Source organism: Lactuca sativa, chromosome 2 (genome assembly GCF_002870075.4).
Source record: "Lactuca sativa cultivar Salinas chromosome 2, Lsat_Salinas_v11, whole genome shotgun sequence".
NCBI lineage: Eukaryota > Viridiplantae > Streptophyta > Magnoliopsida > Asterales > Asteraceae > Lactuca > Lactuca sativa.
The window spans coordinates 144427175-144445211 of NC_056624.2; the positions used below are offsets into that span (position 1 = coordinate 144427175).

The 18037-nt window shown below is 33.8% G+C and overlaps 1 protein-coding gene across 1 annotated transcript; it reads right to left on the reverse strand.

The window, feature by feature from the left end:
* Window positions 1-750: 750 nt before the first annotated feature.
* Window positions 751-2067, reverse strand: LOC111916199 (protein ALP1-like). Its single transcript, XM_023911846.2, has one exon. It carries the CDS (start codon window positions 2065-2067, stop codon window positions 751-753), a length of 1317 nt encoding a protein of 438 aa, XP_023767614.2.
* Window positions 2068-18037: the final 15970 nt, after the last annotated feature.

The window sequence follows — 18037 nt, forward strand, 5'->3', positions numbered from 1 at the left end:
AACGCTTAACAGAGTATATATATATATATATATATATATATATATATATATATATATATATATATATATATATATATATATATATATATATATATATATATATATATATATATATATATATATATATATATATATATATATATATATATATATATATATATATATATATATATATATATATACTTTTTTATTTGTTGAATTTGTATTTTTTTTTTTAATAAAGCAAATTATGAATAGCCTATTATAGTTTATTATAATTAAATGTTGTCTTTATCTATATCCTTTCTTTCATATCGATGAATATTCTCTAATGATTAATTTTCAATAATTAAGTATGATTGCATATTTTTACTAATTATTATTGCATAATTAAGTTACTATTAGGCTGGAGGGAGTGGTGCCACCGAAACCGCACTCCCTCCCTCGCCACGTAAGCGCCACGTAAGCGCCACATCACATTTTACCACTTAAGTGTGGTTTCTTGCCACACCAAGGGTGTGGTGCCACACTTTGCATTTCTTTTATTTTTTTGTTTTTTTTTTTAAGTATTTTAATTTAATAAAACTTCTTTTTTTTTAACTAATTTAATTTAATATACCTTCTATTTTAATAAAAAAAAAAACATAATTCTTCATTACTTGAAAATAAAAAAAAAACAGTACATTGCGTTACTAAAAAAAAAAAACCACACACATGACATTTAAATAACCCTATAAACTTAAAAAACATAAATAAAATAACTAAAGGAAACTACATAAAGTCGTTTTCCGAGAACTCGTCTTCGGGGTCATCCGGTGGATCCAAATTAAGGTTAATGTTTTGAACCCCGTAAATGTGTTCCACCAAGTCATTGCGAAGATTATGAAATGTTTCATTGCAACGTATCTCTGCTCTTCTGTTTATATACTCTTCGCCACCAATTTCTATTGGCTGTGTCTCTGGTATTATTTCTTCCTCGTCAAACGCACATATCGCTCTTCCTTCGTCTTCAATAATCATGTTATGCAATATAATACACGTATACATGATTTCTTGAAGTTTTTCCTCGCCCAAATAAGCTGCTGGTTTTTTCAGTATGAACCACCGTTTCTTCAGAGCTCCAAAAGCACGCTCAACATCATTCCTAGCTCTTTCTTGAGCTCTCTTGAATTTCTTTCGTCTAGAACTATGTGGAGCTGAAAACGACTTAACAAACACAGCATACTCAGGATACATTCCATCGACCAGATAATAACCATACTTATATGGCGTTCCATGCACTTGAAAAGAAGAATCTGGTGCGGATCCATCGTATATGTTGTTAAATATTGGTGAACGGTTAAGAACGTTGATGTCGTTAATCGAACCAGGAGAACCAAAAAAAGCATGCCAAATCCACATATCTTGTGATGCAACTGCTTCAAGTACCACCGTTGGGTGACCATGATCACCTCGTGTAAATTGCCCATGATATGCTGTAGGGCAATTTTCCCATGCCCAATGGAGACAATCTAAGCTTCCTAGCATTCCAGGAAACCCATGCACACTAGCATGATGAGCTTGCAATTGCAAGATGTCATTACGTGTAGGCTTACGTAAATATTTTGGACCATAAAACTGAATGACAGTTTTGCAGAAAAAATGGAGACTGTCTCGTGCTGTCCTAGCAGACATCCTAAAACTTTTGTCTAACGCATCAGGCGGAATGCCATATGCTAACTGACGAAGTGCGGCCGTGCATTTTTGTAACGGAGTGAAACCGGGTGTACCTCTAGCATCGTAGCGTTGTTGGAAAAAACTGCACTCCCTCGTTACATCTTCAACTATACGTTCGAATAAACCTTTGAGCATTCTGAAGCGCCTACGAAAATAATACCCTTGGTAAGTGGCATTCTCTGCAAAATAGTCTTGCACCAAACGTTGGTTGGCTTCTTCACGATTTCTGTAAATATATCTTCGTGTTCTCTGTTGAGAACTTGCAGCTGCGTTGTTACATACAACGTTGTATGTTTGTTCCGCCATTTGAACACACGCAATAGCGGTATCAAAAATAGTCTGAAATTCTTCAGAAGATGAAGAAGATGACATTTTTTGGAGAGTGGTGATTTAAAAAAAAAAAAAAAAAAAAAAAAAAAAAAAAAATTGAGAGAGAGAAGATTGTATTGTGAAAAAAATTGAGTTTGATATGTGTATATATATAGGAAGGAAAGAAAAAAAAACAAAAAAAAAAGAAAAAAAAAGACGAAATTGCGTTCAACGGTCAAGAATATGACCAACCAATCAAATATCGCGGTCTTCAAAGGCCACACTGCGGTCTCAATGGCAGGAAACCGCACCCTGGGGGCGGTGTTCCCTGCTGATGTGGCACCAAGGTGCGGTCCCAAACCGCACCATACCCTCTAGTCTTACAAGTTATGGTTAATTATAGTTTTTTTAATATATAAATAATTAACATTTATAAATCTATTTACTATATATAATTAATATATTAAAATATTATTTTTTTATTTTTATAGATAATTTATTAATACTATTTTTATAAAAGTTACTAAAATACTTTTATTTAATTAAAAAAACATTAAAATACGAAACAGAATAAATATTTTTATTATTTTATGAAATGCTTAAAAAAACACGTCCATCACACACAAGTTCAAAACATATCGAATAAAAGTTATGTATATTATTTTCAATTTTAATATTTTAAATTTTTAAATCTAAATAATCTACCAAGTTGTGCATCTAAGTTATGTATGTGTGTCGGCTATCAATTTCCGGTTGGACCTGTTTGATCGGCGATTTTTAAAACAGAAGAAATAATTATGCTATCTTATAAATAATAATAAAAATAAATTAACTGTAAAATATCAATTTAGTTTAATTTATATTTTCGTTTGTTAGTGTTGAAAATTTTTAAGCTTCAATAATTATTTTTTGAACTACAATTTATATTTCGTTTGTTAGTGTTTAAAATATCGCCTTGTATACATCACATCTCTAGTCTAGATTCAAAATAATTTAAAAATTATTTTGTACAGTTAATTTAAATAAATTAATTAAATAATAAATACAACTCTTTGTATTTTTTATAACTATTTACATAATAAATAAATATTTATACAAGTAATAAAGATATATGTAAGTTCAATGGAATAGATCAAACTTGGTGCGAACGTAACATTTGTGATGAAACTGTATTTTTGATACAACAAAAGAACGGACAAAAGGACGGGGCTAACTCAACGTGAGCGCATACTAGAGTATGAAGTACTAAACATCTGTTGGTTTTCTTGTTAAAAATTCATATTAGTTTTTATTTTTGGTATATCTTATTGTAAATTTGTATCAATTAATTTGTATACACATAATAGTAGTACAATAAATAATTTGGAGAAAAAGTATGTACCGTACCATATGATATATCCACCTCTACCTAATATCACACCATACATTTAATATCCATTTGTGGAGTAATAGATGCTTTGATATATTGACCAAAACCCACACCAATAATCTAACAATCCTGAGGTGGATCAAGTAGAAACCATTAACGAAGGATACAAAAGTTCAAAATAATCATTAAATTTTTTTGGAAAAAACTCCGGTTGTTGCCTTCAATTTGGTTATGTTAAACGTCACGACCTTCAATTTGAAACCATGTTATTTTGTGAGACCGTCAGACTACATTTAAAAATAATTTTAAAATACAAAATAAATGGAAAAATTTTTAAAAAAAATTTTTAAATATTATTTTCGAAACTTGAATTAACTAAAAATAAAAAAAAAATAAAAAAATTAAAAAAATCTCGTTTTTTTGAAAAATACGTGAAATATTCTAATAGATTATTACACTGTACATATTCTAAAAAATAATTTTAAAATGCAAAATAAATGGAAAAATCCAAAAATTATTTTTTTAAATATTATTTTCGAAACTTGAATTAACTAAAACAAAATTAAAAAAATAAAAAACAAATCCTGTTTTTTTAAATACGTGAAATATTCTAATAGAATATTACTAGAATATGTAAAAAATGTTTTTTTTTTATTTTTTTTTTTTACTTTTTTGGTATCTTTTTTATTTATTTTTTTTGGAAAATATATATTTTGAATATAATATTGAAAAAAAAGTTCAAAAATTTTCAATTATTTTGCATTTTAAAAATGTTTTTGTTTTATCTACTAAATGAGTGCCTACGATTGCGTCTCACTGTCTCACCAAATTAGGCCGTCTCACATGAACCTAACTATCGCGAAAATATTTGAGAACAATTTTGGGCCACACAATTTTTAAAATAAAATTATAGAATAATATTCATATAAATCGAAAAATAATTACAAACAATTAAAAAACCCATTAACTAACACAATTCTCCACCCATCACCACTACCTACCACCCATCACCACCACCCGCCACCACCACTCATCACTAACCACCTCTACCACCCATCACTACCCACCACCCACCACCACTACCTACCACCCATCACTACCCACCCACCCACCACAACCATCACTAACCACCACCACCACCCACCACCACCAAGCACCTCCCTCCATACACCACCCATCACTACCCACCACCACCCACCACCACCACCACCACCCCCACCACCTACTACCCGCCACCACCATCACCACCCAGCCACCACCACCCACCTCAATCACCACCCACAACCACTACCTACCTCCCATCACCACCTCCCGTCACCACCACCCACCACCAACACCCATCACTACCCATCAACACTCATCACTACCCACCACAACCACCACTTGCCACAACCATCACCACCCACCACCATCACCACCCAACCACCACTACCCACCTCCACCACCCATCACCACCACCCACCACAACCACCACCCACCACCCACCACCACCTGCCACCACCATCACCAACCACCACCATTACCACCAAACCACCACTACCCACCACCACCACTCACCCGTCACCACCACCACCACCCACCCACCATAACCACCACCACCACCTACTACTCATCTCCACCACCGATCACCACACCCATCTCCACCACCGCCACCATCACCTCTACTTACCACCCACCAAAACCACCGACCACCACTCACCTTCGCCACACATCACAACCACACGCCACCACCATACACCATCACTACCCTAACCACCAGCCCTCACCCACCCACCACTACCTATCACCTTTACTCGTCTCCACCACCCATCACCACCACTCGCCCTCGCCAACTGCCCCCCCCCACTATAATCACTACCCTACATGTCACTGCCATAACCCTTCACCACCACCACCACCTACCACCTACCACCACCAAACAACACTGCATGCCACCACCACCTGTGATTATGTGTATATAATCACATATGATTATTTGTATTTAATCACATGATTTATATGGACAAAATATAAATCATGTGATTAGATACATATATAATCACATGTGATTAGATATATTTAATTACACATGTCATTATTGCGTTCTCGATTCAATAAATTTTTTTGTCAACTTTAATCCTATGTGATTAGATAAATATAATCACATGTGATTATATGTATCCAATCACATATGATTTACATGAACAATATTCATTATTGATTTTTCGTTTCAATAATTTTTCTCATACATTTAATCACATGTGATTATAATTATTTAATAACTTATGATTAATGTGGACATAAATTTTTTTTAATGATCTTGAGTGAATAGTTTTTCTCGTGTATATAATTACATGTGATTATATATATATATATATATATATATATATATATATATATATATATATATATATATATATATATATATATATATATATATATCACATATGACTTATTGAATCAAGAACGTGAAAACAAATCTTTTTTCACATAAATCGTATGTGATTAAATACACGAGACCAACTATTGAATTAAGAACCCAAAAATAAATATTGTCCATATAAATCATATGTGATTAAATACATATAATCACATGTGATTATATGTACCTAATTATATATGATTTATGTTGACAAGATTCATTATTTCTTTCTCAATTCAATAGTTGTACTCATATACTTAATCACATGTGATTATATGTATCAAATCACATACGATTTGTATTGATATTATTCGTTTTTTCATTTTTGATTCAATATTTTTTGTTATGTATTTAATCGTATGTGATTGTATATATTTAATCACATATTATTAATGTGGAAAAAGAAAAACTATTGAATCAAAAACGCGAAAATGAATCTTGTGTACATAAATCATATGCGACTAAATATACAAGAGCAACTATTGAACGAGAATGCGAAAATGAATATTGTCCATATAAATCATATCTTATTAGATACATATAATCACATGTGATTATATGCGTTTAATCACATATGATATATGTGGACAATATTTATCTTTGTGTTCTAGATTCAATAGTTGTTCTCGTGTATATAATCATATGTGATTATATGTATCTAATCACATATGATTTATATATACATGATTATTTTTTGTCCATATAAATCATATGAGATTAGATATATAAAATCACACATGATTATATTTATTCACATATTATCACAGTTGACAAAGAACAATTACTGAATCGAGAATGTGACAATGAATCTTATCCATATAAATCATATATGAGTGGATACATATAATCACATGTGATTATATGTATTTAATAAGATATCATTTATGTAGACAATATTTATTTTTGCGATTTCGATTGAATAATTGCTTTTTTGTATTTAAACACATGTGATTATATATATATATATATATATATATATATATATATATATATATATATATATATATATATATATATATATATATATAATCACATATGATTTGAGGTGGACAAGATTCATTTTTTCCTTCTCGATTCAATAGTTGTGCTCATGTACTTAATCACATATGATTATACATATAATCACATGTGATAAAATATATGAGAACAACTATTAAATCTACAAAGCAAAAATGAATTGTGTCTACATAAATCATATCTGATTAGATTCATATAATCACAGCTAATAAGATGTATTTAATCACATAATTAATTTGGATAAAGATTTGTTTTCGTGTTCTTGGTTCAATATTTGTTATTGTGTATATAATCACATGTGATTTTATGTATCTAATCACATATGATTTATATAGACAAGATTCTTTCTGTCCATATAAATCATATGTGATTAGATACATAAAATCACATGTGATTAGATTTATTTCATCACATATGATTAAAGTTGACAAAGAACAATTATTAAATCGAGAATGTGATAATGAATCTTTATACAATATGTATTTAATCACATATGATTTATGTATAAAAGATTTGTTTTCGCATTCTTGATTCAATAGTTGTTATCATATATAATTACATGTGATTAAATGTATATAATCACATAAATTTTATGGACAAAATTCATTTTCGAGTTTTCGACTCACTAGTTTTTCTCATGTATTTAATCATTCGTGATTATACGTATCTAATCACATATGATTTATATGGACAAAAACAAATCGATTTTGTCCGTATAAATCATATGTGATTAGGTACATTTAATAACATATGATTATATATAAGAGAACTATTGTAACGAGAACACGAAAATGAATATCGTCAAAAAAAATCATATATGATTATATAAATATAATCATATATGATTATATGTATTTAATCACATATGATTAATGTGGACAAAGTACAACTATTGAGTCGAGAACACAAAAATGAATCTTGGTCACATAAATGTTACGTGATTAGGTACATATAATCACACGTGATTATATTTATTTAATCATATTGGATTTGTATTGACAACATTCATTTTTACTTTTCGATTCAATAGTTGGTCTCATGTATTTAATCATACACACACATACACACACACACACACACACACACATATATATATATATATATATATATATATATATATATATATATATATATATATATATATATATATAAAATTACATATGATTTATGTGGAAAAGATATATTTTCACGTTCTTGGTTCAAAATTTGTTCTCGTGTACTTAAGCACATATGATTATATGTATATAATCACATATGATTTTTGTGAACAATATGTGTTTTCAAGTTTTTGATACAATATTTATGTATTTAATCACATTTGATTACATCTATTTAATCACATTTGATTAAAGTGGACAAAGAACAACTATTGAATCGTGAATGCGAAATTGAATCTTTTGGATATACATTATATATGATTAAATACATATAATAAAATGTGATTAAATACATTTAATAACATGTGATTAAATATACTAGAACAAGTATTGAGTCGAGAACACGAAAACGAATATTGCTAATATAAATCATATGTGATATATATATATATATATATATATATATATATATATATATATATATATATATATATATATATATATATATATATATATATATATATATATATGTAGAATCATATGTGATTACATAAATTAGAACTATTGGATCGAGAAAGCAAAAATGATTTTTGGCGACATAAATTGTATGTGATTAGATGCCTATAATCACATGTGATCATATGTATTTAATCATGTATGATTTATTTATACTTGATTATATTTCGTATTCTCGATTCAATAACTATTTCACAATAAATATTTTTTTTATATTTAATCAGTTGTGATTATATGTATTTAATAACTTATAATTTATCTAGACAAGATTTTTTTATTTTGTCGATTCAATAATTCTTTATGTGTATTTAATCACATTTGATTATATATATTTAATCAAGTATGATTTTGTGGAAAAAATCGTTTTCTTGTATTTCAATTCAATAACTATTTTTATTATTTAATAAATATTAAGGAAATGTTAAAGCAATTAATCATGTTCGGTATGGTTAAATAAATAATAACATAAATAAGCTTATATTAAATGAAAATTTTTCCAAATCCTTTCCTCTTTTACAAAAGTATGAAGATTTAGTATAATTAAATACTAGATTATGACCCGCGTTAAACGCGGTGGAACGCATAAAAAAAATAAGATAAAGTTACATAAAGAGACTACGTGTTATTGATTTTTATAATGTGTATAAAAATAAACCAAAATGTTTGATTATTTAAAATTGTGAAGGACCTCTTTGTAGATAATATTTTTTGTTTTATTGGTTAGACGACATTACTCGTCATATATGAGTTCCTTCAAGTCTATTTTACTTGTTACGCGAGAAACAGTTACATATAACTGACCATGCGAGAAAAATAGTATATATCAAATTCTCAATACGATTATGGAAGAAATAAATGTAGTATACAAAATTAGATTCATGATATCGGACATGGTGTGGAACGATAGTATATATCAAATGAAAATACTACAAATAGACAAAAAATGGGGATGAATTTCTAAATTTAGTCATAAAATTTGATTTTTCTAACTATAGACATACATTCTACGGAACAATAGTATATATTAAAGGAAAATACCACAAATAGACAAAAAATGGGGGTGAATTTCTAAATTTAGTCATAAAATTTGATTTTTCCAACTATAGACATACATTCTGCGGAACAATAGTATATATCAAAGGAAAATACCACAAATAGACAAAAAATGGGGGTGAATTTCTAAATTTAGTCATAAAATTTAATTTTTCCAACTATAGACATACATTCCGCGGAGGACCCTCCGCGGACCTCCGTAAACGGAATGACGTCATCTCCGCAGAATGGATCTTAGTTTTTTTTTTTTTTTTTTTTTTTTTTTTTTTTTGATTCACATCGATTTTTCGGGGTTAAATGCGAGGGAACTTCAATGCTATCTCATCTCAGAGCTCTTTTTTGTGACATGATATTGTAATGTCATTTCTTATAAAAAAAACATAGATTCTATTTTGAAATGTTGCTATCTTTTATTTAACAAGTGATTAAAACATTTGGTTGCGGAATGAGAAAATCCAAGTATTAATGTTTCAAAATAATATAGCTATTTAAATACTAAATAATTATTTTTCTCAGAAACAAATATTTAATTTGATGTTAAGTCGATTATGTATTTAGTCACAAGAAAACTTTCGATTGCAAAGCTAACGCTATATCTTTTATTTATTGTAAGGAATTATATGTATTAATATTTATTCATGTACTATAATTAAAGAAAAGAATCATACGACAAGTTAAGCATGAAAATATTTGTCCAAAGTGATTAATTTTATCATAATCTAAACTAAAATAAAAATTTGAAAAAAAAAAGATAACTAAAATCCATACTTATAAATTAAAGTAATGTTATTATACAAGATAGCTATTTAACCTTACCTCAATTGTTATTACAATTTCTTCATGTTTCCATCAAAATTAAAAAGAGTTTTTACAAACTTATTTTTAAATCTATTTTACTATGTTGCACTGATCGATTAAATAATTATTTAATCATGATTTAAAAGATTTTTGGTATTTAAGAGAAAAATAAACATTTCTATTAGATTATGCAAATAAAGTTTGCCTTTTTGAGGGAGGAGATGGAATAACAAACTTATTGCCAATAATTTACAACTTCCGCTAGAAAACTGCAATAGGAGTTTATTTTATAATCTTTGCAAAAGTGTAATAACCAAAAATGGGCATGTCTTCATGTATGTATAGTGTGGTTCTCTAAAACTATTTTGCAAAACTGGAAGCAATTGTTGATTCACAAGAAAAACCCAACATAAATTGATAGGAGTTTAAATCAGAATTTCCTTTAATGAGCTTTAATCTGATTCAACTTTAGCCTCTTCAATATATGTTCAACAAACACCAACAGTAAAAAGGTTCGTAGTTGCTTTTATGATGCAATAAAGATTATTAACATAAAGAGAAATACTAAATTGAAGCAATGTTTTGGGAAGGCGAAAAAAATAATCAGATCACACCGACCAAATAAACATGATGTTAATTGTAAGACACCACAAGAATAATTCAGCAATAGCATGTTATTTTTCTTTATATGATCACTGTTATGCATAGAAAATGACTTGTCATCTACTAATACCAAATGAAAAACAACAAAAAAATGTTACAAACCAAGAAAAAGGGACTTACAAAATGTGCAGGAGATGAAGGACTTGTACTTTATGTAGATTATTTATTTAGATCCTAGCGAATAAACTTGAAAGTAGCATGTTATATTGAACAAATCAATAATAGTATATTGCCATTTTTTGAATTTATCTCGAAAAAGCACTAAATGACTAATGATTTAGCAACAAAATTTTAAGTGTTGCTGAATTATAGCATCCAACTTTCATTTTCATTACAAATATGTCCTTTCAATCTAACATCTAATGTAGTTTTGTCACACCCCCAAACCAGGCGGCGGAAACGTTCGGGGGCTGTCGTGACTCAATTGAATACCATAACATTGTATATATATGAAACGTAACAACATTCGTCAACATGCATTAATATTGTACAACCAGTAAAGTTTACATGAAGTACATTGTTTAAACATTACATTCCCAAAATAAATTGTTCGATTCGTACATAAATAAACTGCAAGCCATCACTGAATACGATTTCCTTTGATTTACTGGTTCCCTGAGAATACAAGTATTTTGAAAAACGTCAACATATGAAATGTTGGTGAGTTCATAAGTTGTATATGAAAAACAAGGTTTCGTATCGTTTGAAAACCACCAGAAAATCCGATATTTTCTGAAAAGAGAAGCTTTTGAAAACGTTTGTGAAGATCCATAAGTATGCTTGTTTGTTTCTATACTTGTAAAAAATTGTTTATTGAAGTTGTATATATTTCGAATCTGTATGTATTGAAAACCCTAGGAAAACCCGATGTTTTCCTAATTTTTTTTTTGAATTCCACGAATTTACATTGAAACCATTGCAACGCATGAAGTTATCATTACCAGGCGACATTGGATTATTTTTGAGCATGATTATCTGCTACAAACACGCGTTACACAAACGACTAGTCTATAGCAATACTAACGATCCCGTAGGCGTCGTCCGTACTAATCACGTTATCCAACCGCCCTGACTACGTGTAGTCCCACATCCGAAGAGAAAGAGGACATGAAGGCCTCGATGACTCCATTAGCCGGCTGGGGATAAAAGGTACGAGGGGTCCCAGACCCGCCTCGCATAAAAGGTAGACTCTACTAGCGACACCAAAGGACCCTTGGGGACCAGTAGCATACAAGCCATTGAAAGTCCGGTTACGTCGTGTCGGATCGGTAAAACCCAACACTTCGTAAGATTGAAGTCTTCGGACCTTAAGATCAGGTCGTTGGGCTAGCTAGGCTCAACGAACAAGATTTTACACTTGTGGGGCCCAAAGATAGTGCGTAGACGTCTGTGCACATTCGTATGTATAATGAATTCCAAATCGTTATTTGTATGAATCGTAGTGTTGTAGTATCATAGTGTCGTCGTGTTAGTAGTTTCGGATTTTTATTGGTTCAAGACCGAACCAATTCGTTTAACAACGACTTTTGGTGTTGTAATGTATTGTATTTTGTCGATAGTCGTGGTACCATTATTTGGTCAAATTGCATGTATTGAATTAGTCTTGAAAATTTTCTGTTTTCAGCCCCTCCTTGTTTGTAAAATTTACTTTTTCAACCCTTTATTTAAATACTTTCCGGTTTGGTCCTTAAATCAATTTTCTTGACATTTTAACACCAAAAATTATTGAAATAAATATTTTCCAGCATATTTTTCATAAAGAACAGCTTAAGTCCCTGAAATTTTAGTTTTCTCGGTTATAACCCTTCTTTTCGCAATTTTGACAATTTTGGCCCAAATTGTAAATTTTTTGCCACTTTGGTCCTTTTTAAATTTAAAAAGCATTTTAAACCTTTGAAAAGGACTTGGATCACTTATGGTCCACTGTTTTACAGAAAATCACAGTTTTGGCCCTCCAAAACAGAAAAATTCGCATAATGGGCCTCATTGGGCCGAAATTGTCATTTTTAGCCCATTAAGATTGAAATTTATGTTTTTAATCCTCTAAATGAGTATATTTCCAGAAATTGTTTTATTGAAACTGTTTTGACACACTTCATCCATCAAAATTCGTGATATGTCAATTTGGGCCCTTAATTTTGTATTTTTCACATTTTAGGCCCAAAATTTGTGTTTTTAGCCTAAAGAAAATTGTTACTAAACCACTTAGCTATTTTTCTTGAAACACTTTGTATGTAGAAATACATTTGATGCTAAAATCATTTAACATAAGATATATCTCGGTTTTGAGGGGTTTTATGGCTAGATCCACACAAAAGCATACATGTAAGCATGGAAATCATACAAGGCATACAAAACACATATAGATCTACACTTTCACTTGTATTCCCCCCCCCCCCCCACAAAACTCATAAAAACAGAAAATAGGGGGTATGAAGCTCACCTTAGGATGTAGTTTCGGTTTTTGAAGAGAATATGGAAGAACACTTGGTGATTTTTGGCCTTAGCACTCTTTCCTTGAAGATCTCGAGTTTGAGTGTTTCTAGGGTGTAAGATCATGATTTTTGCATGGATTAGGAAAAGATTTTGATAACAAAAAGAATCTAACTCATAGATCCAAGCATAATCTTACCTTAGATAAAGAATTTTGTGGAAATTTCCTCTTGAATGCTTCCTAAATTTCGAGATCTTTAAGTGGAGAGGGAGGATTGTTCTTCAAGACTTAGAGAGTTAGGAAGAGATTTTTGTGGTGTGTGTGTGCTTGTGGCCGAGAGTGAGAGAGAGGAGAGAAGAGAAGTGATTTTGAAGTGATGTTTGCATGGAAGAATGAGATACAATGCATGGATATCCTTTGGGTAATAGTGAGGTGGCATCCAAAGTCAACACTTCCATTTTCTCTTGGGCTTGGGCATTGGGCCGAAAACATGGAGGAAAAAAAGAAATTTGGGCCTTTTTCTCCTAAGCCCAATATTTGAGTTAATCTTGGGTATGTTTTAAGTCTAAAAGAATGTTGTATGATTTTTCCATTTTTGTTGGACTAGTTTAGGTTATTCATGTATCAAGGCTTTTAATTCATTTCATTCTAGGCCCATCATGGCCCAAAATGATGAAATAATTTAGTGTGGGTCCAATTAGAGCCCAATTAGGGTTCTAAGCCCATGATAGTCTAATTGGAAGCTTATTGGTCCATTTGAATCCAATAGGGAAGTCCTAGTCCAAAATGGACTTAAACAAGGACTTCTAAGGTCTCCAATTGTTTGATGACTATTTGTAGTACTTTGTATGATGTATTTACTTGAAGTTTTTGAAGTCATAATCATAGGTGTTACACATGTTCTTAAGCTTTTGATTCACATTAGCTTGAGTGTATAGATTACATGACACAAAATTTCCAGTTGTGACATCATCCCCCCGTTAGAGGGAATTTCGTCCCGAAATTCTGTTTGAAAGCTAGATTTGAGAATGCTAGAATAGGTGAGGGTACTTTTGCTTCATTTGGTCTTCGCGTTCCCAAGTGAATTCTGGCCCACGCTTTGCGTTCCACCTTACCTTCACGATCGGGATGCGGCTCTGTTTAGTACGCTTCACCTCCCTGTCCATGATTTCGACTGGTTCTTCGACGAACAGGAGATTCTCATTGATTTCGATTTCGTCAAGAGGAATGACAGGGGTTTCGTCTGATAGGCACTTCTTTAGGTTTGAGACATGGAACACGGGGTGTACACCGTTTAGCTCCGCGGGTAGTTGTAGTCTGTAGGCTACCGGACCTATTCGGGCGACGATTTCAAAAGGTCCAATATATCGCGGGTTCAGCTTTCCCCGTTTTCCGAAACGTATAACCCCTTTCCAGGGTGAGACCTTCAACAATACTCGATCACCGACCTGGAATTCTAAGGGCTTTCGCCGTCTATCAGCGTAGCTCTTTTGTCGGTCACGCGATGCTTGTAATCGAGCTTTGATCTGGACGATCTTTTCTGTGGTTTCGCGAATGATCTCCGGTCCCGTTAGTGCCCTGTTTGACGTATGCGTTTTTGCTAGCTGGGTGTCACCTACTTCCGCCCAACATAACGGTGATCTACATTTACGCCCGTACAGTGCTTTGAAAGGAGCCACCATGATGCTCGAATGGTAACTATTGTTATATGAAAACTCGATCAACGGTAGGTGGGTATCCCAAGACTTTCCAAAGTCTATCACACATGCACGAAGCATGTCTTCAAGCGTTTGAATGGTTCGTTCACTTTGACCGTCCGTTTGTGGGTGATATGCGGTGCTCATATCGAGATGAGTGCCCATTGCCTTGTGGAGTGACTGCCAAAAGCGCGACGTGAATCTACTGTCCCTATCCGAGATGATAGATTTTGGCACTCCATGGAGTCTTACGATTTCTCGTAGGTACAAACGCGTCAGTCTCTCAATCTTGTAGGACTCTTTGATTGGTAGGAAATGGGCGGATTTCGTCAGTCTGTCGATTATTACCCATATGGTGTCCAGTCCGTCCGACGTCTTGGGCAGCTTGGTCACGAAGTCCATAGAAATCCCCTCCCATTTCCACTCAGGGATTGCCGGTTGCTGTAACAATCCTGAAGGTTTCTGGTATTCCACCTTTACTTTGGCGCACGTAAGGCACTTACTAACATAGGTCGCGATTTTCGCCTTCATGTTAGGCCACCAATAGTGTTGTTTAATGTCCAAATACATCTTGTCCGATCCAGGATGAATGGAGTATCGTGTCTTGTGGGCTTCCTTCATAACGGTCTCCCTAAATCCTCCGATTTTTGGGACCCAAATACGGTTCATGAAGTAGTATACCCCATTCTCTCTTGCTTCTAGGTTCTTTTCCATCCCGCGCAACGCCTCGCTAATTCTATTTTTCGCTTTCATAGCCTACGGCTGGACTGATGCAATTTGAGTGGCCAGATGAGATTGAATGGTTATCGAGTGCGTTTTCGTACGGCGATTAGTGTACTCCTTCCGACTTAATGCATCAGCTACCACGTTGGCCTTACCTGGATGGTACTTGATCTCGCATTCGTAGTTGTTTAGCAATTCCACCCATCTTCGCTGTCTCATGTTCAGCTCCTTTTGATTCAAGATGTGCTGGAGGCTCTTGTGGTCCGTGAAGATGGTGCACTTTGTACCGTACAGGTAGTGCCTCCAAATTTTTAGAGCAAAGACCACGGCTCCCAGTTCTAGGTCATGGGTCGTGTAATTTACCTCGTGCGTCTTTAGTTGGCGGGACGCATATGCTATCACTCTTCCACGTTGCATGAGAACGCAACCTAAGCCCTGATTCGACACGTCACAGTAGACTACAAAATCTTCCGTTCCTTCAGGCAGAGATAGTACAGGAGCGCTACAGAGAGCTTGCTTCAAGGTTCGAAACGCAATCTCTTGTCGGTCTGTCCACTTGAATGGCACGCCCTTTTGTGTAAGCAAAGTAAGCGGCTTAGCGATCTTAGAGAAGTTCTGGATGAATCTCCTATAGTAGCCTGCTAGGCCTAAGAACTGACGAATTTCTGTGGGTGTAGTCGGAGTTGCCCATCCTTCCACAGCTTTGACCTTAGAGGGGTCCACATGAATTCCGTCTTGGCTAACCACATGGCCTAGGAAATTCACACTCCGAAGCCAGAAATCACACTTGGAGAGTTTGGCGTAAAGCTTTTCCGATCGCAGAGTGTCTAGAATTTGTCATAGATGTTGGCCATGCTCCTCTTTGCTTCGAGAATAGACGAGGATGTCATCGATAAGTACAATGACGAAGTTGTCAAGGAACGGTCGACAGATTCGATTCATTAGGTCCATAAATGCGGCAGGTGCATTTGTTAGACCAAAGGGCATTACGACGAATTCATAATGTCCATAGCGGGTTCGGAAAGCGGTCTTGGGAATATCCTCTTCTCGGACCTTGAGTTGGTGGTATCCAGACCGTAGATCTATTTTGGAGAAATAACTAGCTCCTTGGAGCTGGTCGAACAGATCATCGATTCGTGGGAGTGGGTAGCGGTTTTTAACAGTGAGTTTATTCAACTCTCTATAATCGATGCACATTCTGAAAGATCCGTCCTTCTTTTTGACAAAGAGCACCGGAGCTCCCCACGGCGAGTAGCTAGGTCGGATAAATCCCTTGTCCAGAAGCTCACTGAGTTGGCTGGACAATTCCTGCATTTCAGCAGGAACCAGCCGATATGGTGATTTAGCGAGAGGAGTCGCTCCTGAAACAAGGTCGATTCGGAACTCAACCTGTCTCTCTGGGGGTACTCCTGGAAGATCTTCAGGAAACACGTCCGGGAATTCACACGCTACCGGAATATCTTGGATGTTAGTTTCTTCTTTGGTCCTGTCCACTATGTGAGCCAAGAACGCCAAATTGTTCTTTCGCAGATGTTTTTGTGCTTTGATGCACGAGATGAGGCGAAGATTCGTACTGGGTTTGTCTCCGTAAATCACTAGGGTTTCGTGATTCGGAAGACGAAGGCGAACGGCCTTCTCGTGGCACAAAATCTCAGCATGGTGGGGGCTTAACCAATCCATGCCGATAATTACATCGAAACTCCTAATTGATACTGGCATTAGGTCTATTCGAAAAACGTGCTGGTTAAGGGTTAGGGTACATCCGGTGTAGATCTCCTCAGTGGATTCGGTTTTCCCATTGGCCATTTCCACCTTATATGTTTCATTTAGCTTCTGGGGTTGTTGTTTTAATAAATGTTTAAACTTCTCGCTCACGAAACTTCGTTCCGCTCCGGTATCAAATAAGATGCATGCATAAGTGTGGTTTAGGAGGAACGTACCGGTCACAACTGCGGGATCCTGAACTGCATCACTCTGACCCATAGTCAGCATTCTTCCTGCTCCTCTGTTTCCTGAGTTGTTGTTAGGGCAATCTCGGCGGAAATGCCCCGTCCTTCCACACCCGAAGCAGGTGTGGCTAGGCCCTGCATTATTGCCGCCGGCATTGGTGTTGTTGTTATTGCGGTAGTTGTTGTTGTTGTTGTTGTTCTGGTTGTTTCCTTGACTCTGGTTCCTAGGAGGGTACGTCCTGCAGAACCTTGCAGTGTGTCCCCTTCGGTTGCAACTGGTGCAATGGAGTTCCCTGCATTCGCCGTGATGGTGGAG

Coding starts and splice junctions, on each gene's coding strand:
- LOC111916199 (XM_023911846.2), bottom strand. CDS start 2,067: ATGTCATCTTCTTCATCTTCTGAAGAATTTCAGACTATTTTTGATACC.